Below are 26,251 nucleotides of genomic sequence, written 5' to 3'. Positions count from 1 at the left end.
GCAGTGCTGTACCCATTGGGCCTGCTGTTGCTAAGAGACTAAATGAAAAGAAGGAGGGACCCTGCCCACACAACTTTCCCTCCTGCTCCCTGTATTCCTCCCATTGTTGCTGTCAGTTCTTGCAGTTGATGCAATCTTGGTATCACCAGATCCATATGGTTTTTAGGGTATGTTTCTTCCCACTGACCAGCACTAATGAGAAAGCTCTGAAATACAAAAGTCCTACGTAAGTGGCATGTGGTTAATCAGTTACCAATGCCAACAGACACAAACTAGTCTTTTTTTTGAGAAACCACTGGTGCCAGAACAGGTACTATCTTGGCACAGATTATGCTGACCAAAACTAAAATTCATAACATCCTTGGGAAACAAAACCAAAAGTGTGCTATTAGAGGTCCTAACAACTGGAAAAGTGCTGGATTTGGTACATTTCTGTTCTACTGCAGAAAGTCCTTCAAAACCTGACCAATTATGATTTTATTTCAGAGTTTAGATCACATATTCTTTTTCAGAAAGCAGGGGAGTTCACTTTGACAGTACTCATGACTACAGAAAGGATAGCAAGCTCCAAATGATAACAATCCTACTGACATATGACAGTTTTGGGGAGATTTTTGAAATATCATCATGTTGCTTGACAGACTTCTGTAGGATCAAAGCAGTTGGGACTGTGAAGCATGTTTGCTGCCTCCCTCTTTCAGGCACATAGCCTACCATTTGCTAGATATCTTGCTCTCCATTATTATGTGGTCAGTGCTGAATACATGTGGTCAGAGTTCAAGCATTCAGTATGTGAGCAGGTAATGTCATGATACCTTTGTATACACCCAGAAATACCCAGGTTGGGAAGCTTTCCTGCTAGCTTCATGAGCCATCTTGTTATGCCTTGGCAAACAAGACCAAAAAGTCTTCCATGTAGTCAGATCGCATCTCTGCATAAATACACACATAAAGAGATCAAACCTTCTGTTGACCTTCTCTTTGATTAGCTGGATAAATGAAGGCCTGTTTTCTACCCTCAAATCATTTGAAAGCAGTTTCAGGGACTTTTAGGATTAGATCCATCTGTCTTGGGAGGATTAAGGACTAAACCTATGGCAATATTACATGGCATCTTTAATCTGTATCTACTGCAAAGACTGTCACCACACAAGTATTCCCCTCTCACATGATAGAAGAAAATTCAGGATTAAAGTTCTGAGCAGGCTACCTGAGGTCAGAAAACATTTGTAACATGATGCAAATAAATCAGAGATGCATGGGAAGGAGGCAAGCAAAGCAGCAAACGGAGACTGACGGAACTATTGCACAAATGTTTTCTCTGATGAAGAACTGGAGGTAGCTGGAGAACTCGGCAGGTTTGAGGAAACAGCTCCTCAGAAGGGTAAATCATATAGAGAAGAAGCAGACGCTGATAAAAAAAAGTTTTCTGCTCAGTGTTTATAAGGAACAGGGAATGTGGAGAAGATGCCAAGCACAGCCATACATTTTCTAGGGAAGAAAGCAGAAATACTGTCAGAAGTTAAGATCACACCAAAAATAGTTATAAAGTTATTTAGAATGTCACAAGGCTGACAAAACATCAGGACCAGATGGGATCTGTCTCAGAAAAACCAAGCAATTAACTACAAAAATATAGCAGTATGTGAATCGAAGGAGCTGGGTCCATCCTGCTTCACCATGCCAGTTTCACATGGGCAATGGAGTGATATAAGCCCTGCCTGGCCTCAGAAAAAGGCCATGCAGAATGTGATAAAACTTAGGAAGATCCTGATTCTTGTGGGAAAAGCTTCACACTGTTGCAGCCATTTTAATGTTGTGTGTGGGGCAGTGCATACTTTTTGGGAACGTTACAGTTCACTTTCTATCGGTAGTTGAGTATGAGGGATGTTAACACCGCCTCTGGGACAAGAGCATTAAAAGACAGAGATACCACAGAAGAGGCTCTGGTGGGCTAGAGAGGTGTTAGTACATATGGAAGTTTGTGAGGGATCCAAGAGCCAGGAAGACCCGCAGCTTGATTTCCACAGTGAGGGGGAGGATGAGGAACAGAGGCACTAATTAAGGATACACAAGAACCGCTCAGGAAGTTATGACTTCACTAATGATAATGACTAGATGGAGAATCATACTTAACAAATCTGTTGAGCATGGATTTTCCAGTTTAATTGAATGTTAGAAATGCTCTTTTAAAAGCAGTAAAATCTGATATGGAAGTCTGCTCAACTAGAAAGCACACAGGGGCAAAGGTTCTCAAACAACGAGAGTAAGGGTTTCATGTTAGAGAAGAAGAGCTTAGAATGTGTATTTTTCTTACAGATAAAGCACTGAGATGCTTAGGGTGAGATCATGAGATTGAATGTCAATTCCAGTGACGTGCTGGGGCAGTTCTCTACAATTGCACAATAAACATTCCAGCTGGCCCAGCCAACATTCCTATAGAGCCCTGGAGAATTGTATGCTGGAATTAAATTTTTGCCAGCTATTTGTGACACAGATCCCAGTGCATGTTTCCCAGTTTCTTTACAGCAGAAAATCATTTTGGGACGGAAAGAGATACAAACATCTACAATCTTAAAAAATCCGTTTAGAAGAAATCAAACAGTTTTATTCAAGAGTGGGAAATCGAGCTGCTGTCCCTCCTCAAGCCTCCACTATGCTGTATTCTTTCCCAGAGCTCACCACAGTTGTATATCTAGAATCTATGTAGCCTGGGGAATCTATGTAGCCTCCAGTGTAAACACCCTTCCAGGGCTTAGGAAGTGTTTCCTGTCTAGTCAACATTGCACTTGACTCAATGGAGATCAGCAAATGCAATACTGATCATATTCTAGATTAAAAGGAACTTAAGTAGGCGTTTTTCTATTCCAAGAAATAATTTAAAATAATCTTTCAACTCCAGCAAAAAGGATAAGAAAGAAGTGGATAGATCTCAGGAATTAAAGTGTATCTTAGGGAGCTGTGGCTCAGGCTGATAGTACAAAAACTCTTTTTCAGTCCCTGGCATCCCTCCCCACATTCTTTCCTGAGACCTTTTAGAACACAGCATTCACTCCTTCTGCATACTACCAATATCAGCTCTCACTGTCTGAGAAACAGCTTCTGTCATTATTGCTTTCTCGGTTATGCTAATCTTCACTTTTACATTCTCAGTTTGTGCCAGCATTAGTTGGGTGCATCATACTTCAAGTGAAGCTTTGCAATTTCCTCTTTTGCTGAACAAGCTTAAAAATATCGTTTTTCTCCTATTTTAATTCCTAATAGCCATGCAACAGCGCTATGATTTATGGCTCTCTGAAGCATGTCATTGTGGTATTTACAAAAAGGGGCAAGTACAGTCCCAGAAAATTAAGTCCTTTACTTGCTCATAAGAGATATAGACTTGGCAGCATCTAAGAAAGTTAATACTGCAGTAACTACTTGACTGCACATAGATAAAACTCCAGAGCATAACAAAAGGCCTGCTGATGCATATGTAAATATCAAGTCAGTTTCTACTGAGAGGCACAAGAGGGCATACATTTTATATAGTTTTTTTCACACATACAAGAGGCTCCCCTGCAGCTTGCAGGATGCCAGCTCATTGAGTCTTATCTCTACTGGAAAGCTTGAAGTCCACTGGGTTATATCACAGAAAAAATACCCAATACCCCTCATTATGATTACATTTCACAGCCCATCAGTAAGCTCAAGAAAGCAACTTCAAGCAAAAGCCTTCATCCGTTCTCGGCACGTCTGGTTGGAACTGTTAAACTCATAGTGAGAATATCCATACCGTGCTGTTCCACAAAGAGCTGGACAAAAGCTTCCACCACAGACCAGGCATCCATGTGTGAGAGAATATAAAGCTCCTCATACTTCACTTACAAAATTCTCCATCCAGCTGGAAATCCTTGAGCTGACCAGCAGTTTCTTACTGCTTTTGTCTGTTTAGATGTGACCAGTATCACAGTTGCCACAGATTTCAGTTCAGCTGACAATACAAAGCTATGGAAAATTAAAGAATAGAGACAAAGACTGAATATGTCACACTTATTGAACTTAACTCATTTTAAAAACTGGTCCCTCCAGATGACTTGTGGAAGAGTATAAAAAAAGCTTGCATTTCCACTGCTCTTGTGTTGGTAAATAAAAGATTTCATTAAAAATTTAATGTTAAATAGATGGGTGCTTTTCAATAAGATCAAAATTTATACATGCCAGCAAGATCAGCACCATGGTTCAAGTGAATCTCAAGAAAGGGAAGCAGCATATGTTTTTCTACTTCACAGCTTTCCAAAAAGACTGTCTTACAAAACATAACATTTAATCCTGTCTGAACCAGTTTTTAATTGAGAAATAGAAAGTGTCATAAGTGGCGAGAAATTTGATCTGAGGAATAATTTCATTTAAGACAGAGCATGACAGCTCTGCATTAGTTTACTTGGTAGACTCTGATGTTGTTCTCAGGTTGCAGATTGTAATTTCATTCCTTCAGAAATAGTTTGAGAGAAACGGCCTGTGTATTAAAGCTCCCATCTCATCTCACACTCATATTAGAAAACATCCAAGAATAACAACCTTGAAGAGGTTAACTCAACCTTACAAAGAAGAGAATATGTTTCTACACAAGTGTTGCTCAAGTTGTAACTCGGATAACCTACACCCACAAAATCAGGCTGCCTAGGGAGGCTGTGGATATTCCTTCTCTGGAGATATTCAAAACCTGCCTGGACACCTACCTGTACTGCCTGCTGTAATGAGCTGCTTTGCAGGGGGGTTGGACTTGATGATCTCTAGAGGTCCCTTCCAAACTCTACAGTTCTGTGATCCTCACAGTAATCCAGTCCTGCTAACCTTTCAGGACTGTTTAGTATTTTAGCACCCAAACTGAGAGATGCTTGACTAAACAGACAGGATATTTCCTTGTTCTGTAATTTTAGACATTTGTAGCTGCTTATTAGTGCTCCTCTATGGAGACTGGTATCTCTCTCCTACCTGCAGTTCTGCTGTGGTTTATTTTAGGCTTCTGAGTATAAGTAGGGACTGTACACAGCTATGTTAGATTAAATTGATTGCTTTGGATGAAGCGCTGTACATTTTGCCAAGGTAGCACGTTAAGTATTATGGACCAGACTTGGGAGAGTTCTGAACTGCTAAAGACTGACCAGAATATGGCACAAGAGGAAAAAATAATTAGGCCTGTCTGTTCTGTGTCCTTCTGCTGCAAGCAATCACTCTGCAAGGGGACTAGAAGTCTTAAAGCCAAATGGAGAAGGAACAAGTTTTGTTGGTGGTGGACAGCAAGAACTTACAGCATCCATATGACACTAGGTCTGGAAGCTATTAGGCAAGGCAGAAAAGAAAAATGAAGAAGTGGAGATATTGGGACTGGTTGAGCAAAGGGACTGTGACCAGCGGGAATGAGGAAAAAGGTGACTTATGAGGAATAGGATTGGGTCTGGAAAAACAAACAAAAAAACCCTCAACACTGCCCAAACAGAGCAGTAAGCCACGGGCATTTCCAAGCACAGTAACCTACCTACTGAGCTGTGGGATTGAGAAGACTAAGCATTACAGTAAACATCACAGCAGTTAGTTCATAGAAACTTCATCATGCCCTCCATGCTTACCAAATGTGATATCCAGGAGCATCATACAATACCTGTCCCAAATAGTTCATGCTGAAGTGGAGAAGACTGGCTGCATCAAAGAACATGATGGAAGTGCACAGGAATGCTAGGTGAATAATGAAGATGACTGAGCTATATTATAAGGTAAAGTGTTTCACAGAGGAAAGGGGCCATAAAAAGGTGGCAATGAGGTTATGCAAGGGAGAAAAATGATTTTCTTGCAGCAGTTAAGGAGACTCTCCATAAGCAAAAATGGGGATAAATACATTTATAGTTGTTATGGAGAGAACATAAGTGGCCAGTGCCACAAAATGATTGCTCATGGCAGTGATAGCTGCTGGTGCAATAGGATAAAACTATAGCTTTCCTGATGTTTTCCAGAAGTATTTGTTTCAATGGCAGAAATCAGAAAAAAAAGCATTGGTCCTTGCCCTATTCATTTTGCACAATATGCAATTACCTTTCTTCCCTAAAGATCCTGGGGGATGTTTGGAAGTGAATTAAGATCTGCTTCTAAATTTTGTCACTCAAGAACATTCCTAACAACAGGTTTTTTGTTTTTTTTTTTTTCATGACAGAATAAAAGAATAAGAAAAAGAACATTACTTCTGCAGCAGAGAAATACCAATAAGATGCAGTTCAGAGTGAAGGACTCCTATTTGACAAGCAGTTGGTGTTAGTAGGCAAGTAAGGTAAAAGTAGAAGTAACATGGAACAGTAACAGGTAAATTGCAGAGTGAATCTCTGTGAATCTTTGGAAGTTGTGCTAAAGGTGCTGCCAAATCAGTCCTTCAGACAGGTGCAGACTGACAAGCCTAAGACACATTAGTCTGAGGCAGCAACAAGCAGCTGAACTGGCAGCAGACCCCAACGTAAGACTAGGATGCAAGTGTTCACGGAATGGATTCCAGATTTCCATCTGTGTCTCACTTAAGCACTTTATTGGAAAACCTGGAATGTGGTGAGACAGACTAGAGATTTTAGAGTGTAAGCCCTGATCCAGCTGCTCTAAGTCAAGGTCATCTGTTTTCTCAAACTCCACGACAACTGACATTTAACTCAGTGCTGGAAGGCAATTTCTAAAATGGAGCACTAGACAAGGCTGATATGCGTATGAGGGAGAAGCCCTCATGTCTTGACACTGGACTTGAGAAAGTAAAACACATTAGTGAACAAACACACAACTTTGCTGGATATTATTATTATTATTATTATTGCTGGATATTTCTCAGATTCAGTTTTGCTTGGCCTCTCAGACAAAAGGTCTGAATTTTGGATAGCCCTGTGTGAAGCCAGGAGTGGGACTCAATCCTTTTGTGGGTCCCCCTTCCACTGTGAGCCAACATAGCCTGGAAAGGAAGGCAGGAGCCAGAGGAGCAGCTCTTATTGGAGCCCAAAGTGCCTCCCAGTGACCTCACCAGCAGCCTCGTGTGTGCAGAATGTACACGTGTACCACGTAAGCAAGAAGTGAAGGTCTCAGGGCCTTAACAGTCCTGTCACAGCAGAGTCTACATGGGCCACAAATGGTACCAGGTGAACAAGCCACACCTCTGCACAGAGCTGTGTTTCTCTCCGTAGCTCTCCATCTCCAATTTCATCTGATAGAATGTATTTGTTAATTAGATCTGAGATCCAAGAACTCTGTTCTCCTGCACACGAACAGACTTACTGACCTTTTATGTTCAGACAAAAGCAGGCTCCTTGAACTAAACTCACCAATCACAACACTCAGTGAAACATGGGAGTTAATTTGGTGTAATTGGAGCACAGATCTCCTCCTGCCCCCAGGGAACCCTTAGCGAGCAATAGTGCTGGTTAGCTCCTTGTAGTCTTTGTTAATCACGTTTCTCAATTGGTTTGTGTTACTGTATCTCTCAACACGCTGGTGTGATACTTAAGACAGCGGCTTTGGGAAGGATCCAAACTCAGCAGCAGGGCCTATTTCAGAGACAGACCTGTGCTTACTGTGGGGATGCCAGTGGTATTCATTTTGCAGATTTCCTCCTTTCACAAAGGAAAGGAAAGAAGAAAAAAAATATTATTTGAAATACATCCTGGTTATTCATCACTGAAACCCAGTAAAATAAAAGCCTTCTACTACAAAAATCTCACAATATAGCTCCTCGAAAGTCAGCTAACATCTAACATGAATGACTAACTCCTGAACTCAGCCAGGAGGCTATCCCCTCTGATTGGGGATTTGGTGCCCATGAGCCACACGTTGGATTCTTCCAAGTCTGAGGCACACAGTACCTGGGGATGCTGACTGAAGCTCCAGCACATGCTTCTCACAGCAGCTTCCCCCTGCAGCATAACTAACCACACTGCTCACTGACCTTACAGGAAATAAACAAATTAACTCCTTTTTGTTGATATTCCAAGGAAATACCCCATAAAAGCACAATCTCATCTTAAGTACTTCTGACAAAATATTGTTTCAATTTTTCTTTGCTGTCTGCTCCTCCCTATTTGGGAGATTTCCACAATGGTCTTTTGCCTGCTTTTAGTGGGATCACCCACACAGTTTCTAGAACCAACACTTGCTCATCATCTGCTTGAGTCTGTAGTGAATTACCTCACTGTAAGTTACTGATTATGTTCCAGCTGTGCATGTTGCTTTGCACAGGTTCTAATTAGCCAATATTCTTGGCATGAGGATTTGTCACCTGACTGTGGCTTGGCCAACCCAAAGAGAAACACAGAGTTCATGTTGCTTCCGTCAAACCCTTCTCTAGGAAGTGACTTTATGCATAGGGGATATAAAAGAATGTCAAGAACTATCTGCATAATTATAAATGATGTCACTTTAAAAACTAAATAACCTCTGGCCAAGCCAGGTTGGCAGCATGCTGCAGAAACATGTCTGAGCTGTGTGTTTAATCAGAAAGAGATCAGAAGAATATTTGGATAAAAGCCACGCAGCAAACAAGCAAACAAATCCCACCATTGAAATACAAGGGCTGCTCTGAAAGTAATGCCTCCTATTTTATGATGCTGGCCCACAACATCAGAGGTGGATGTTGGTGGTATGGTAGCAGAGGCTGAACCTCCTCAGTCATATCCCATTATATTGTGATGCCGTGGGACTGATAGCAGCACAGGGACAGCCTGACACAGTGGTGTCTGATATGGAAATGTACATGGAGCAAAAGGGCGTCACTGAATTTCTCCATGAAGGAAAAAAGGCCCCCACTGACATTTACTGAACACTTATGGATACAAATTTACCGATGTGAGCACAGTAATGCAGTGGGTGGTGCAGCAGCAACATGAAAGACAAGCCATGTTTTGGGCAGCCATGCACAGCTGTCACACCACAGATGAAGAGCAACTCAACCAGCTCATCCACACAATTCAGCTAATGGTGGTAACTACACTGAAAAATAGTGTTTCGTAGCTGAGAACGTGCTCTATTGTAATAGTGTTATTGTGATCTCTGTATCTGTTGTAGTTTCCTTGGAAAAAGGCATTACTTTCTGAGTGAATGACACATCTTAGATGGGATGCGTATGTTTTTACTATTGAGAATCCAGCTATCAGAAAACTAACACACATAACCTAGGAAGTGCATTCTGCACCAGTGCCAACTATTTTACTTAACATGTTTAGTGTACTAATTTCACTGAAGTCAAACTGTTCATAGAACCACAGGATCATTTGAGCTGGAAGGAACCCTCAGAGGCCACCAGGTCCAACTCTCCTGTGCTGAACAGGAACACCTACATCTCCATCAGGTTGCTCAGAGCCCCATCCAGCCTGACTTTGGATGTCTCCAAGGATGGACACAAGAACTGCCCCATCTGGGCAATTTCATCCACTCAGCAGCACACAGCCTGATGACCACCTGCAGTACAGGACATTTCACTTTGTGAAAGCCCCATTTCCACATCGTGCCGAGCCACAAGTAACTCCAGTGCATTTTGCTTTACTAATTCTTGTGGCTCTCCATTCACTCCCCACAACAGCGGCACTTTCCCAACAAGAAACGAGCAGGATTTAACTCGCTCCTTTCCCCACACTCGAAAGCCGCAATGCTAAGAAGGCGAGGGGCGTTATCTCCCACCGCTCCGAAGCTCCCGACCCCCGGCTGTGCCCTCCCCGTTCCCGAGGGCAGAACCGCGCTCCGGCCGGGCGGCGCGCACCCTCGGGTTTGAGCTGGCGGCGGCGGGAGCGCGCACGGGGGACGGGCGCTCCAGCCCCCGGGCGGGGCCAGGCGGCAACGGGAGCGAGCTCGGCGGCAGCCGGGAGCCCGTCAGGGCACCTCTAGCGCTGCTCCGGCCATGGATCCCCTGCCCAAAGACGGCGAGAGCGCGGCGGGCGGGGAGCCCAGCCGGGGCGCTGCCCCCTCCAGCGGGGTGGTGGTGCAGGTCCGGGAGAAGAAGGGCCCCCTGCGCGCAGCCATCCCCTACATGCCGTTCCCCGTGGCTGTCATCTGCCTCTTCCTCAACACCTTCGTGCCAGGGTTGGGTAAGGAGCTCCGCCGCCGCCGAGGGAGGGAGCGAGCCCCTGAGGAAAGTTTCGCGACGGGAGCGGCGCTTCGCGCACCGCCCGACGGCCGCGCCCGGGGGCTGAGGAGGGGGAAGGTGGGAGGTGGGGTCCGCAGATCGCGGTGTGGCTCCCAGGGCCGCGAAGGCAGGAGCTCGGAGCTGGAGTGCCGAGGAACCACGCGGATTCTGTTTTCTTGCTGGCAAGTCCCGAGTGAGAGATGCAGATAACGCATCCTTAAGTTGCGGTTGTAATTCCTTTTCTGTTTGACCCCTTCTAATTAAGAAATCTTTGCATTTACCTCACCTTGGGGCCAGCCGGAGCCTTGTAAGAGTGAGCCTTAGAAACACACCTGAAACAGCAGGCAGGGTGATGAGCCGTCTGGCAGCGAATAAAGTGCTCCTTTTTGGGAAAATCAAAGATCCCATCCTACCTTGACCCTCCTGTAGCTCCCGTACACTGATACAGGAGCTCACCCTGCAGTAAAAAAGCTCCTACCCCCCTGGCACCTGCTTTATTTGTTCCAGGTGGCTTCATTCCTTAATGAATCTGAAAGTCCTTCTGATTAAAGTGTGACCCCCAACCTATGCAGCACGTGTAAGCTGTTGCTACTCCTGTGTGTATGCTGTTCACCTACAGGAGTGTTCCAGAGGAAAATGTTAGCTTACTAAAGTCCCTTTGAATTTTCCTATAGAAAGGAAGGCATGGGGATATAAGCTGTAATAGTATCAAAGCTGCAGTGCTGCACTCTGAGGTGTGCTGTTGTCACAGCCTTTAGTGCAAGCACCTGCAGAACACAGAGCAATAAATCAAACTCTCCAGTCCAGTACTTTCATGATTTTTTGAGCTATTGTTATTTAGCAAATAATTCCTCACTGTCTTCAGAGGGAAGTTTTCAAAATCAGAGCTAAGTGAATGTAGCTTCCCACTGCATTGAAGGTGCTATGTCTCCATTGTAGGCATAGAAGAAAAAAGACCCCACAAAACTGTAGAGGAGATTTCCTGTATGCTTTTCCTACCACTTCTGGCTAATCCTACACTTCATAGTGCTGCTTTTGACTTAGAAAATCCTGACCTTCCCTCTTCCTAGGAGGGCAAACCCCCACACCAGGATTACTTTGAGGTGTAGACATCTGCCCCAGCAATTCTCTTGCTGCTGCAGGACTGCTGGAGGCGGCGGGTGCTGTGCCTTCCCTCCCATGGAAAGGGTCCGTAAAGGATGGCGGAATGTAGCTGCCTTCTAAAGGCTAGGAGATAGGCTCCCAGCCCATGCTTGGGATGAATCTGGGTTTTGTAGCCGTGCTGGATGCACTATCAGCAGGTGGCTGGACTCACTCTGAATGGTTTTATTTTGTTAGGTAGATAGTTTGGATTTTTAACAGTCTTAGATTTTCCATTTGGTGCACTGATGTCAGCAGTACTTTCTGGCTGTCCATACCACCATTCATCCCAATCACCACTGTGAAAAACAGTGGTAGCGAAACAAATGAACTACAAAACAAATCCTTTTCTATGGTATTCTCTCTGACTGGCTAAGAACCTTGCTTTGGAGATGCATCCCCTACTCTGCACTGCAAAGCACAGCACATAGTCCAACATAAATGAACTGTTCTCTTAATGAAGCTGCTAATATCCTGTGCATTCTCATAGAAATTTTACTCAGCAATAATACACCCAAGTAGAATAGCTTTTTACTGTCTGTACCAAATCCTGTCATGTATCATACAGCCCACACATGAAGGGAAACAGGAGGAACACAAATCTGCTTGTAGGAATAGGATGAAAAGAGATCTTGTGATCTCTTCAGCCTTCTCTGTGAACTGAGCAACACTTGTAAAACAAATGATATTTAATATTTATGGTGATGTGAAGTATTCACATCTAGCATCTGAACTTGTTCCTAGCAAAGTAAATGGCAAAATTCCCATTGATTCCCGCAATACAGAGATGTAACACGTTAAAATAATGCTTTGCAGGTTTGCTATATATTTTTCCTACTTACTGTGCCTGTGTATTTGTGATAAGGGAAGTTCTCTGTTTTCCAACCCCTGAGTTCAGTTCCCCTTCTGTTTTGCATGTAGTTGTCACTGATTTGTAGTCTCTGAAACACAAGTGCAGTAAAGAGTCAGAAGCCACTGGAATGGGCAAGAAAGTGGGCAATAGTGGATAAACCAAGTGTTCCACTGCTTGGAGACCAGTGCATGTTCACTGCTGCCCAGTGCCTTAAATCGGTAATACCCCAACAGAACTTGTGTGCTGATGCAAGCTACCAGATACACAGGTGGTCAGAAAGACCTTATGCTGTTTATGCTTTGCTTCAGTACTGTTTGGACAGGAGAAGTAACACTTTCTATTTGTTCACAGTCATTTTTTTCTTTTTTTTTTTCCTTTCTTTTATTTTTCACTTTTTTTTTTCTTAACAGAAAAGCTGGGATGTTTTCAGGGTTTTATGTAGTAACCCAGAACTGCAAGTTCTGCATTGTGAACTGGGTTTTCATTACTCTCTGTATAAATGTTACAGAAGATTCAGGTGAAATTTTTCATACCCAGGGGATACGTTAAACTTGTACTGCCAAAAATTCAATTTCAGACCAAGTACAGCCTAGAGAAGCCTGATTAACCCACCTGCTTGTGGTCTGCTTTGTGGAACAAACTATCAGTTGCACACTGCTTCCACCCACTATGATAGACACAATTACTTGGTGATGTCCTGGAGCAGAATTTTCTGTAATCCAGTGTAGTCTTCCTCATGTGAGTCTGGTAGAGCATGTCCCTGCTTCAGGTTCATAAAAAGAGCAGCTGGTATGAAAGGGAGACAACGGAGCTGGTGTCCTCAGTAAGTGCTGTAGCAAAGACCCTGGTGCCATCGACTGCCAGTGTTCACTGCATCACATAGGTCACAGTGGCACAGGGGCCCTGGGGGTGTCTCTGAGGCCCTGGGGCTAAGTCACGTCCCAACAAGCTCTGGAGGAAGTCAGACAAAGACGCCGGCAGAAGTAAATGGCAGGGTATGGTCTGTTTTTCAATTCCTGCAGGATTGAGCAGCGTGCACCTGCAGCCAGTACGTGCTGCAGATGGCAGATGAACGAAGGGGCTGGCCGTGCCCTATAGCTGGCAGACTGTGTTCTCCTGGAGCTGCCGCGTGCCAGTCAGTGTGGGAGAAGATCTGGCTCTCTGTCATTCCCTGAGATGATACACAGGAATCTTGCCCTCCTTCCTACCCGTTTTTCCTTCTCTCGACATCACGTGTGTGGGAGGGGGGGAAGCGAAGAGGGGAACTTGAGGGGAATGTGAGAAGTGAGTGAAATTAAGTATGAGGTATTCTCCAAGATGAATCCCTCGTGTCAGGAAGGGGGTGGACTTTTGGATCACAGCCTGAATTACACATGTATACTATTTTTATGCAGAGAGTAACTGAAATACATAGCATTAGATTATGTTAGCGCAAGCTAGAAGAGCAGCCACCTGTGAGGCATGAAATAGCCTGTGATGGAGATCATGTGAGACAGCCTCTCACAGGCAACTAGAGAAAGAAGGGATGATTCCCAGCCTGCACGACCTTTTTCTTGGTGGTGTACATCTCTCCTGCTCCTGAGAGCATCACCTCCACATCATGAGCCTTGTGCTATCTGTTCATCCTGCTTCAGTCATGAATTCAAGGGCTACTCTTTCAGCTGTGTAGAATCATAGAATCACTCAGGTTGGAAAAGACCTTAAAGATCATTGAGTCCAACCATGACCTAACCATACTACCCTAACTAACAACCCTCCACTAAATCATGTCCCTGAGTCTTGGTTTATACAAGCCGAGCAGAAGGTTCTCATTAAAAGCTAGTGCTCTCTTCAGCAGAATGAGCTCTCTAAAGAGCGGAAGGGAAGGACAGGAAGCACCACTCAGGAAAGCTGCAGGAATGAGATCTGCTTAAAGTTATCAATATCCATTTTATTTTTTGTTGTTGAAATTGTAACTAGATGCCTCAAGCAAATACCCATTGTCTTCATGAATGAAACAAATAATTTTAAGGAATAAACACATTTTCTTATCTAAGGTTAACACTGCCAAAAAGAAGTTGAGACTTTCAGTCATCTGTGTATTAAAATTCAAGCTTGCTATGGCATTTGTAATCCTAATAATTCTTTTTCTTTTCTGTGGATATGCAAATAAATGAATTGATTGATAAGACCCTATGTGGAAAACAGAGATTTTTCAGGTTTTTATATAAATTTGTGTTTATGAACTTTACCCCTGGGATTCTGTAACCAAAAGCATCTTTCAGTCTTTGTTGCATAGGCCAGTGGTAGACTGCAGGAAGAAGCTATATTTTCATGAATGTGTAATTAAACAAAGCAAACCTTTTGCTAGTAGACTTCACTTATCAAGTTTGTGTATCCACTGAAAATGGTCCATATGCTGAAAAGATCAAGAAGTTCTTTGTGGTAGTTTCTTCACCTGCATGTGCAAGGCAGGAGAGGAGACCTGTGATAGAATTTGTTCTTTCACAACTTACTGCTCCATGGTACAGCAGCAGTGGTACCAGCTGTATTCTAATTATTCTTCGTGAAGATATAACACTGGGCATAATATATAACACTGGGCATAAGAACAACCGAATCTACAGATTTCTACTGTTGCAGGTTCTGTTCTGGCCAGCAGGGAGAAAGCTATTGATTTCCTCCTTTTTAACAGAGATATAAGTAAGAATTAGAAGTGTGTTATATAACTTACTTGGCTGATTGTACCAAACAGCTACTCAAAGATCTTGCCAGCACTCAGTAGTCTGGAATATTTTTGTTCCATGAAGTGTCTGGACCATCAAGAATGACAAACAAGTTTTTAAACTCAAAACTAATTCATAGGTAATTTGTGATCAGAATAAATGACAAATTACGTCAAGTTCGTAGCTCCTCATCATCACAGAATCATCATAGAATGGCCTGAGTTGAAAAGGAACACAATGATCACGGATTTTCAACCCCCCTGCTATATGCAGGGTCACCAACCAGCAGACCAGGCTGCCCAGAGCCACATCCAGCCTGGCCTTGAATGCCTCCAGGGATGGGGCATCCACAGCCTCCTTGGGCAACCTGTTCCAGTGTGCCACCACCTTCTGTGTGAAAAGCTTCCTCCTCTTTTGAGACAACTCCAACCTATGCGTTAGATCAGCTAAAAACCAATAAGAGTTGTACCTTTAATGCCTCTGGCATGGCTCCTCAGTTTTAATCAGTGTCCAGTGGTGTACCCTGCAGTATTTTATGAAAAAAGCTGCTTTCTGCTTTGCAGTTGAATTTTATTAGCCCAGACTTACTTGAATACTTTAAATATTCTTTTCTTCCTCTTTTTCCATTGTTTTAGATTGGACCCCTTCCTTGTGTTATTCTGCTGAGCGTATGTGATCACTAGTACATCTTCTCATCATCCTCCCATGCCCTTGCTTTACAAATGCAGCTATGAACATACACAGCACAAGCACAGCAACACTTTGTTCTTGACTACTGGCTCTGCCACAGTCCAAATATTTACTATTGTTTATGTTGTTTGGTCAGTTTTTACTCTTCATTCATTATGGTTGGTAAAAGTCTGCAGTTGAGCTCTACTTGTGTTTATTGTGTCTACTTTTTGGTTCATTTCACTGTCAAGCTGCATACTTACCCAGTGCTGCTGCTTTCTGAACTGTGGTCATTTCCAGACCAGCTTTTATGCTAATAAATTCCCACCCCCCACCTTTTGCTTTCATCAAAATAGAAGACAAAAGAAGTGGCCAATGACAATTTTGTTCACTGCTGTAGTTTCAGCAGCTCTGTAGATATATTAATTACTTAATGAATATGAGAGGAGATAGGGTTTGCTCAGCATCTTGTAATTTAATGCAGTTTGGACAGATGTACTTGAAGATTAAGAGTGAAGGTGGGGGCAGACAGCAAAGAAGAAATATTAAATGGCCAAGTGAACAAACTGAATTTTAAGGACTCTGGAAAGCTGTTCCAGACAAAGGGTGTGACATCGGAGAAAAATAGAGAATCAAGTCCAGAAGGAGAAAAGGACAGCCTGGGAGAGTGCATTAGCAGAGATTTGGTGGGAAGAAACTGAACTTCCTGCAGCAAGAGAGAAAACAAATGAAAGGATTTGAACAGAATTACAAAATATTCCAAGTTGGAAGGGACCTGTAAGAATCACTGAGTCCAACTCCCCCTCCTCCTTTATGGAGGTCTCTTCTTCCAAGAGCTCCATACCCACTATAACACAGAGTAACAACCTCAAATTCTCCAGCCAGGATCACAAATGCAGGGCTCTGATGCAAGTCACAGACCTGAAGACCTCATGATCTCACTGAAGATGCAAAATGGGTGAGGAGATTTCTTTAACAAGTGAATTTAGGGTAGTCTGCATTACAGGATAGAGGTAATTTTTTTCTAGTGCTATGAATTTGTGAGCACCAGAAAGATTTGCAAACTTTGCTGAAGAACTATTGCCCTTTCCTTTTTTTCCGCCATTAAAAAACCACTGAGAGGTTGTATATAGGATAAAGGGAGAAAAGGAAACTGGAACTGAGGTTTCTCAGTCTCTTTCTTACCCATCAAATCACATACAGCACCTTAAACAAAAACTCCAATAGGTGGCAGCAGCTGGCATAAAGCAGAAGAATGAATTTTAGAATCCATCTGCAATTTTACACTTTGTAGAGACTTGAGATTGGATGGTAAAAGGATTCTAAAATAGTCCCTAAATTTGTAAAAGAGATTGGAGTTTGCAACACTTATGAAAGCTTTCAGAGATAACCTGGAAAGAAGAAATTGAAATGAAATTTCTTAATTTTCTACAAATTATAAAATCAGTCTGACCTAAAACAGTCTTTCTACATCTTCCTCACAAGGGGAGTGGAGGCACAGGCGCTGATCCCTCCGGTGACAGTGACAGAACCCAAGGGAATGGCAAGAGCTGTGGCAGAAGTGGTTAGCCTGGGTGTTAGGAAAAGGCTTTTCACCAGTGTAGTGCTGTGTGGAACCAGGGATTGGGCTCAGTGATCACTATGGTCCCTTCCAACTTGGGATATTCTATGATTCTTTTGTCTCGTCTTCAGTTCAGTGCAGTGTCTTATTTCAAACTCCTTAGAGCCCACCTGCTCTTCAAATGTTGGTCTATGAATTGGGCAGTTATGTAGTGATGCACATAGAGCAAAGCTGGCGTGGCAGTACTATTTCTCAGCAGATAGCTGGACCCAGCACCACACAGCATCACACAGAAATCTTAGCCATCCCGAACAGAAGTCAGACCCAGGGCATCACATGGACTCAGACTCTCATGAAAACGAAAAATCTGTATTGGCTAACCTTCTCTAGAGACTCCAGCCACATCAAACCCACGTTTCCCTGGTTTTGCAGAAGTTTGGGAACTTTTTCATTAAGTGAAGGATTCGATCCCACTTCCTTCTTTTTTTCCCCTCCTATCTCCAGGGTTTTTGAGTATTTGTGTTAACTAGGGACCACAACTGTGAGAACTTGAAAATCCCTGGAGAAAATTTGACCTTACTATTGGTTTCTGTTATAAAGTTATAAGCTTCCTAGGTTTCATAGTGTACAGAATCAAGGAAATTAAGTAGGTTGAAATTGAAATTTTGACTTGAAGTACTAATTTTCACATTCTCAATCTTTTTGCTCAGAGGTTTTCACAGTACTTCTTCCAGCAACATAATCATCTTTATTTAAGTGCAAAGCTCAGTTTTTCCATCCTAAAAGAATTAGAAACCAAACTCTTAGTTTCTCTCAAACTACTTGACAGTCCCCCAAAAGGCCTAACAGTGTAATCATGACTATCACAATATTTGGTGTTTCCTTGGAACCCTGTCCCCTAAGGCTCTTGGTTAGATGAGAAATTAGTCTTTAAAGAAGAGAAAAAATGTAACTAGCTTTCATGGTTTTGGAGCATGATTCAGGGATATGATGCTTTCTCAAGAAAAAGAGAAAGGGCAGAAAAAAGAATAAGTTACATGTTTTTCAATCTCAGTATTGAAAAATCTGATTCACGACTTTAAACACTGGAGGACAGCAATGTTATACTGAGATTTTAAATTAAAGAAGTGGATAGATTGCCAACTAATTCATGACTCAAGTAGATTAGACAAAACCACAGACATTTATGCATTCAAGTCTGTGATCAAGAAATATCCAAAGTAATAAATATGAGATGCTTGAGGAAAGCTAATTGGTAGTCTGCTACCTTAAATTAAAAATTCCTGTTATAAGCATACCTAAAGAATATGCCCAGAATTGATAATGGTCTAATCTTGCTAGAGGGCAGAGTGAACATGGTCAATAAGGACTCTGGGAACACAATTAGTGAACAGGGTTATGTTCACTGCAGAGATGTAACCTGTACTGCACTTCTAACTTCACTAATGTTTATACAATGCACTGTTTAGGGGACTAAGTCTGCCATCTTTGGGAAGATGAATTTGAACATACTGCAGTATATCAGCAGCTTGTCATTTATTTAGGCTGTTTTTTCAGCACGATACAAGCATTGATGAATATCCACACAACGCTTACAAATTCTGTCAGCTTGAGTCTGTGGATAATTGCTTTGTAAAAGTCACAACAGGCTAGTTTCTACAGAATGAAAAGCCTAAATTGTGAAATTCATCTTGAGAACTGGAAAAAAAAATCAGTCAAATGAGTGACTTTAAAAAGTAAGTAGGTAAGTGTTATAAGCCACTGAAGAACTGAGTTTTTTTAATGGAAATTAATAAATCATGCTATAATGTGCCATGGTTACAAGCTTAGTTGAAAAATTGACTCATTTTTACAAAGTATGAATCATAAAATATGAAAATTATCTACTTGAGATGTAATAAGCCTGATGATCACGTTAGTATAACACTGTCCAGATGAAAGTGACCTTTGCTCTTTTAGTTTAAAATATGTATTTATAGGTATGCATATATCAATTATGTATACCAACATCATGAAGTGAAATCTTTGTTTTAAATGATTTTGTCCTCATGTAGGTAGAAAAGCATTTATTGCATGTTTTTTTTTTAAAGTGCATTCATAAAATAATGGATCTTAGATTTCATAAATGTGTTTTGTTAATTCTCTATTTTTAAAACACTTGCAAGACCTCTTCTGTTGCCATGACAATTTAATTTCCATAAACATGATTTTTTATGTGTGAATATTCAGCATTGTATGTGATATGCTGTGCTGGGGAAAGGAGATGACAACTTGGCACCACAGAAATTGCTGTGTTAAATGGCCTGTAAAGTTGTAGAAACATAGAATGGTCTGGATTGGAAGAGGCCTTTAAGATCATCTAGATCATTACCCAACTGCTGTGGGCAGGGACACCCCCTAGCAGATGAGGGTGCTGCTTCTAAACCTGGTTACACCGGTCTGCTTAGCAAGTAAACCCTTGAAACAACAGGCAGGTTGGTTTTGATACAATTAAACAATTTATTTCTTGCAGAGTTTCTGAACTGGACTGTTAAATTATATCTGTCCTTTGCATGTGACTCCATGAAGCGACCAAACTTTCATCTTATTTACACTGTTCTACTGCACACATTAATCTGTTTTTTTGCCTTGAGTGCTAATCCCTTACATTATATTTGTGGTAGAAGGCTAGTGTTCTTTTACATCCCCTCTGCAAAGACCTAGATAGCAGCTCAAGTGTAAGGCAGAGCTTGAGGCAAGCCGTGAGTGTGCATAGAAAGAAGAGGGGGAACTCTGTGTGTACACATCAACCATTGTGTCAACAACACGTCTGAATACAAATAACTCTTAAAATCGAAATTGTGCCAAGAGGCAAATCCACATCTCCATCAAAATTGAAGATTGATTGGAGTAACCTAGTTTGAAAGGTAGATTCAAGGCAACACAGTTAGAGGTGGGACATATCTCCTTGTGATGTATGCAGCTGATAGAAGAATGTGGTGGAGCTAGAAATGGAATTTAGATCAAATATCAGTTCCCAGGAACCACTGTTGCTTGGCAGCTACAGAGTGAGTCCTACTGATGCCACAATGAATAAATGCACTACTATTATTGACATTAGGAAGAAAAGATTTTTCTTCTTTGTGGTGGTAGATAGATTCTGATAGCTCTAACTTGACTGAAAATCTGGCCTGTGAGCACGTGTTCCACTCTCATATCACTATACATTCTTTCACTGCTTATTTAATCAGTGTGTGCCAAAACAGAGCTCAGAGAAATTACAAAGAGGACAGCTCTGAGGGCTCCAGGTCACGCTGTTCAGTGCAACAATCACCTAAGCAAAACAAGTACAAAATGTTCCCATTTCAAAACAAATTTACTTGTCAAAACCCTGATTCCACATTGTGCAGAGCAATACAGAACTGAGGCTCAAGAAACACTTTACCTTACATCTGTTCACCATTTTTACTTTTCTGTAACATTTCTGTAACAATCTGTAACAAGTCCCAGGTGTCATGGTACCTTAAAAGTACCAAGAGAACTAGGCTCAAAGGTAAGAACTAACATGAGTTCACCTATTGAGGTTGCTGCTGTGAATAAGTATTATTTTGAAGAGAATTTGTGGGACTGAGCTCTCGTGTTCTTAAAAACAGATAATATTCGTCCTACTTTGCAGTAATAAGTGAAAAAGCCATTGAGAATTGTATGTCCCAAAATAGCCAATAAACAAAGCTAAAAATCTGAGGCTGTTGCATCACAGGACATATTCTGATTTCTCCCTTACTAGTGTGGTTTTAAATATTCCTCACACTTTATGCTAGTAAATGTTCTTTAGTATACTTTGTAAAAGGAGTAATACCTGACATGAGACCTTATTCCAGTGCGATTTTGAGAAGGCCGCTATGAATGGGAATGAGAAGTATCAAGTCAGCAGCTGAGCAAGCTTTCAGTGCATTATTGCTTCAGTAATGCTGTAAAGTGCAGACTACACTCAAGGCCTCTTATGTCACAGAAATATGAAGGAAGACATGTCATACTTAGTCTGTTTGTGGTCTGAATGGAGAAAATAACTTCCTGAATGAAGATGATGTTAGAACAGGCAAGAAATCTACATGACTTCTTGCAGTTCTGTGCCTCAGACGACACAGCCATACTTAGTTTTCCTTAATCTCTTCCCAGAAAACTGTTTTACGTAAGCTACCTCTAATCACTTTTGGACTTCCTCAAGAAACGAGATGTTTGTGCCACACATCAGTGAAAATGCAATTAATAGGAAGGACAGACAAGGCAGTCTGTAGTTCTTAGGTGCTGGTCACTCCCTCACATGGTCCTGTGATCTGCTTTATGCTTTTGAAATGCACATCTTGTACATGAAAAGAACATCAGCATGTTTTAGTTACTACGTGGCAAAACAACAACAACAACCCACCACAAAACAAAAACCAACAGCTCAGGTAAGTTAGTTCACCTTGTAGCACTGATGCGCTCTAGAGCTGCCATTTCAAAGAATGCTAATTTGTACTGTGCATTGTAGTATAGTGCTAACAGATATTTGCAGTAGCTCAGCTCCATTGTATCTCCTCTTGTTTACATCCCAGTGTAGAATGAGCTCTTACTGCAGCCTTAAAATGTACAGTTGTAAAATAGGTTTGTTACCTATACAGTTGTGTAGGTCACTGTGGCACTGCACAGACAATGGGAAAAGAACAGGTCTTATCCTACTGGATTGTAACAGAGATGTAACCCCAAGAGTCAGATGACAGAAGTCTTGATAGAAACATACAATACAGTGTAATGAAAAGAAAAATACTTCCTTGAGTTGTATGCTTAAAGGCAAAGCCTTAAATACACAGTTGGCACTTGTTTCTTAGCAACAGTGCTCATCTGAGCCATGCAAACATTGTCAGGTTGTAAAAAGATACCCTCTAAGAGAAAGGTAATATGAAAGGAGCTAACATCAAATTTAAGGGATGCCTTCCTGTCATTGCAAAAAAGACAACCACATGTTATCAGCATTGCAAAGCCTTCAGACAATGATTAAGATCATTTTGAAAAACTGTAATGATCAGAACAAAGAACTTGTCCTTTTTTTCTCCACATGGAAGAATCACAAAAATAACACTTGAATATATTTTCATTAGTATTACAGGAGTACCATAAAAATATAGTTAAGTCTTCTCTTCCTTCTGTGTCCATAACAGCATGCCTGTACTCTACACTGAATGCAGAGGAGTCCTGCCAAACTCACTCCTTGCCCTGCTCTATCCAGTGCTAGATTTTCAGAGAGTGAGCTATAATGAACAAAGTTGAGTGCAGTAACTTGCCTGTAGCAGCAGCTCCTCCTAAGGGAGTTGATTAGCTAGCTAATATACCAAATCAAGAGATAATGTATATTAGTATTATTTATTCAAAATAACTTACTGGTGTTCTTTTCATTGGACATGTTAGATGGGATTTGTCTACCTGTACTCTGAGTTGGTTGCTGATACGATCTGTGAGAAGGAATTAGGCATTATCAGCATGTGACTCATTACTGCTCTGAAGCAGGTTAAGTGAATCACACTTTCTGGGGTCCTCTGTCATTTTTTTTATTTTTGACTAAAAGGGAGCCTAAAATTACTGACTGAGAGAGACACATCTCTTGCAGATAACTGAAGTTAAATGAAAGCTACCCATTAGGTGGTTTGCAAAGCAAGACATTTGCTTTAATCATTTCAAAACACATCATACATTTCCCACATATCTTCCTAGATCTCTTCTTGTCATTAAAGAGATCAAATAATTCTGATCTCTGAGCTGCTTCTTAATGCACGAACAGCTATTGTGTCTCAATACATTAGTATATTTCTGAAACTTAGACCTTCTCTCTTTCTCATGATTCTTCTTATTCCAATTTCTGCCCTTTCCTGTAACTCTTCTAGCTCTTTCTGAATATGCTTAGTGGGTGTTGCTGGCAAGGTTTCAGTAGTGAGGAGCCTCTGTGAGAGGTCAGAGAGACCTGCACAAAGAGCCAGAGCTGGAGCAGGTAATCCCTGCAGGGACTGCAGCCTTGTGGACTGCAGCCCCATGGAATAACTAACACTGGCCAGGGGAAAAGTACATGGAGGAAAAAGTGACAGAGAAACTGCTGTGAACTAACTACACTCTCCTCCCATTCCTCATTCAGCCACTTCTCCAAACTGCTTGCTGCAGTCAGGAAGGAGAAAGATCAGGGAATGGAGAAGTGAAATTGTACTTGGGGTGAAAAAGGGGGGAAGGATGTTTTGATGTCTTTGTTTCTCTTTATCCAGACCTGCTTTAATTGGCAATAAATTAATTTTCCTGGAGTCTAGTCTGTTTTGCGTATGACAGTAATTGGTAAGTGATCTCCTTGTCCTTATCTTGACCCACAAGCTTTTTTCTTATTTTCTCCTCCTGTCCTGTGGAGGAAGATGAATGAAAGCCAACAAACCACAGTATGTCCCTGATTTCTGTAATGCTATTATAGCCTCTTCCATAGCATCTTTTCTTTAGTACAGCCTACTGCCATATTAACTTTGTTGACTATAGAACACCTGGAGCAAGTGTTCTCAATGCACTCACTGCTCATGGTGATACTTACATCCCTTCCTTGAAGCGTGTGCTGAACATTCGGAGTTCTTTCCTCCATGCACTGGTGTATGGGAACTGCTGAGTCACGGCCTGAACCTCTGATTAATCACCTGAGGCGAGCCATGAGTCAGCCAGAGGAGCACAGGTGAAGGCAATTCACCTGTGCTGCCGGAAGGGGTGGAGCCAGGCTCCACCCCTCCTAGACCTATTTAAGAGCTGGCTACCAGAGGGGAAGGATCTCTTCTGGAGATCCCTTCTCTTGGTGTCTTCTGGTGAGCTCAGCCGAAGGGTAAGCTCTTCCGCTTATTCTCTTTGTGATCATTGTCTACCTTGCTTGATTCTCTCGATTATATTGTGATTACAACATCTTGATATCTGTTGATTAAACAACTATATTGCAATTATAGCATCTTGATTATACAACTGATCATGGTACAGAAGGTAGGAGAGAGAGGTCTGCATGTTCTTTATGCATAGCATTGAGAACTATTGTATTTAATAGTAGGACTGTCAAATGAGTATCTGTAACTGCTGACTGCTTCTCCTCCTCTTGCCTCAGCTCACTTCACTCCAGCCAACCAAGACAATGCCTGACAGTGATCTCTGGCTACAGTGACTGATGGAGGTTTCCCATCTCACTTTTCTTCTGACTTCTGGAGTGTTGAACCACTCCATCAGAAGCTTGATTGAAGCAGTGAGATTACACTACCTCACAATAGAGACAGCAGAAGAAAACATCTCCTAGAAAGAAAACTATAGTTAAACTAAGCTACATTTTACCTTACATAAGCTTTTGTAAGACTTTGCACTTGATTTGCTGTGGCACAGGTGCATTTCCCTCTGCTGACTCTGATACAAGCTTACAACCCATACTAAAAAGAAAGTGTCTGGCAGCTGGTTTACGTTAGGCCATTTTTTTCTTTCTTGTGTAGTTGCACCATATAAGCATTTGATAATACACCATTAGACCTGTTCTGTTCTCCTCAGTAAAAAAACAAACAACAAACCAGCCACCCAACAAAACAAAACAGTGCTGCTTAAAAAGAAACACTAATTATGACAACATGGGAAAGACATTTTCCAGACAAACATGACTACCTTAAACACTCTGCAATACTGCCATTTTCTGGTACAACTTTCTTTTCAGAAATTAACAGATTCATAATCCTAGTCTGTGTTTTACTTTCACTGTTGCAAAGAGCCTTGGAGGGCAGTGAGACTGAACTAAGAGATTCAGAATTTGATCAAGTACTTGATAATCCTTTCACTATGGCTTTAGACATGACCCAGCCATGGTTTGGGCTGGAATTCCTTGAGTTCAGTGGGAATTAGCTGCCTAAATTCTTCAAAAGTCCACACTTTAGCTTCTCTGCCTCCTTTCTTTCATTCCTCAGAAGGAGGAATATGATAGCATACATAATTACACTGCCTCATGCTAGGCTATCATTGATAGTGACAAAATGCTATGATAAAAAAGATCTAGAGGAAGTGCTGCTGTTGCTTAGTATGTATCTTAGGAGAGAAGTGACAGTATGTTCAAAACAGAATAGGTAGAAAAAAATACATGTGGTTATTTGCATATGCTAAAAAATATTGAAGGATAAGTTCTTTAGCGTTGGAAATCTGAGCAGGATAAGAACTATATTCATATTCTCTTCTTGCCGAGCAGTTTGGCTAAGCTGTTAATCTTCACTAACTGAAAAATAAAAAGCACTTTTCTAGTAGACTTGTGTTGCCTTAATCCTAGATCTGGAAATATATGGTTCATGTGCACGGTACCAGCTCTGCTGCTCTTGTATCATTTGCCATTCAGCCTACAATGAGCAGATTGACCTTCCCAAAAACACTAGGCAGATTCTGTTCTGTACAGGTAGCCAATGTTTCAGCACATGTTCTTCTGACATACCATCTTCCTTATGTTAGAACTTGTGGGTACAGTACAGATCCCTGTACTGTAGAAGTCTTCGTTGACCTTACTTCCATGTGTACTTTGATCAGTATTCATTCAATTAGTAGTGATGGGAGTTGGTCACATTATCTAACTGTTAAATCCTCTTTCCATTCTCAACCTACCCCAAACCTAGTCTCACTTTCTTTCAGATGGGTAAAAAGGGCTAGTTCCACATAACCTATTGCTCTTAGTGTATGTATGCATTAGCTTGAAACATCCTGCTGCCAGCCATACCATCTCTTGGATAAGGAATGGGAGGTCAAGTGGACTTTGCACATAGAACCATGCCACAGACCCTACGTTATGTCATTTCCCAAATACTCCATCAGCAAATAAAACACAATTCTGATGGCAGTTCACATTTGCCTGGTTTCTTCTAATTGCAAAGTTACTGAGGAGCTCAAGCAACGGTATTTATTGCACTTCTGCCGAAAGAGACAGGTTTTGGTGCTCTTCCTGGAAAGAGCAGAGTGACCTGAGCATCTTTTGCAATAGCTGACACAGCAAGTTGCAAAGGCAAATACAAAGATTTCTAAAGAGTCCTGGGCCTCCAGTTTCTTGTAGGGAAACACAGTAGGAACAGCATGGGAGCTCATGGTGTATTTAGTGATCCTTTATGAATCATGCATATCAGCTAGTGTGCTCTGCCTACTTCCCAGGCCCACCCATAGTTCTGATTTTGCTC

At 41.8% G+C, this 26,251-nt stretch overlaps 1 protein-coding gene across 1 annotated transcript in view; it reads left to right on the top strand.

Annotated features, from left to right (window-relative positions):
• Positions 1-9,892: 9,892 nt before the first annotated feature.
• STUM (stum, mechanosensory transduction mediator homolog) overlaps positions 9,893-26,251 on the top strand; it is a gene marked incomplete at both ends in the record, with an annotated part of 36,147 nt that continues 19,788 nt past the window's right edge. Inside the window, one exon of the mRNA XM_079549983.1 lies at positions 9,893-10,079. Coding sequence (XP_079406109.1) covers positions 9,893-10,079 — 187 coding nt within the window. The remainder of the gene's footprint in view (positions 10,080-26,251) is intronic.

The sequence above is a fragment of the Tetrao urogallus genome (assembly GCF_951394365.1).
Source record: "Tetrao urogallus genome assembly, chromosome: 2".
Lineage (NCBI taxonomy): Eukaryota > Metazoa > Chordata > Aves > Galliformes > Phasianidae > Tetrao > Tetrao urogallus.
Note: the sequence above shows the minus strand (reverse complement) of the source record. Positions and strands in the feature narration are given on the sequence as shown.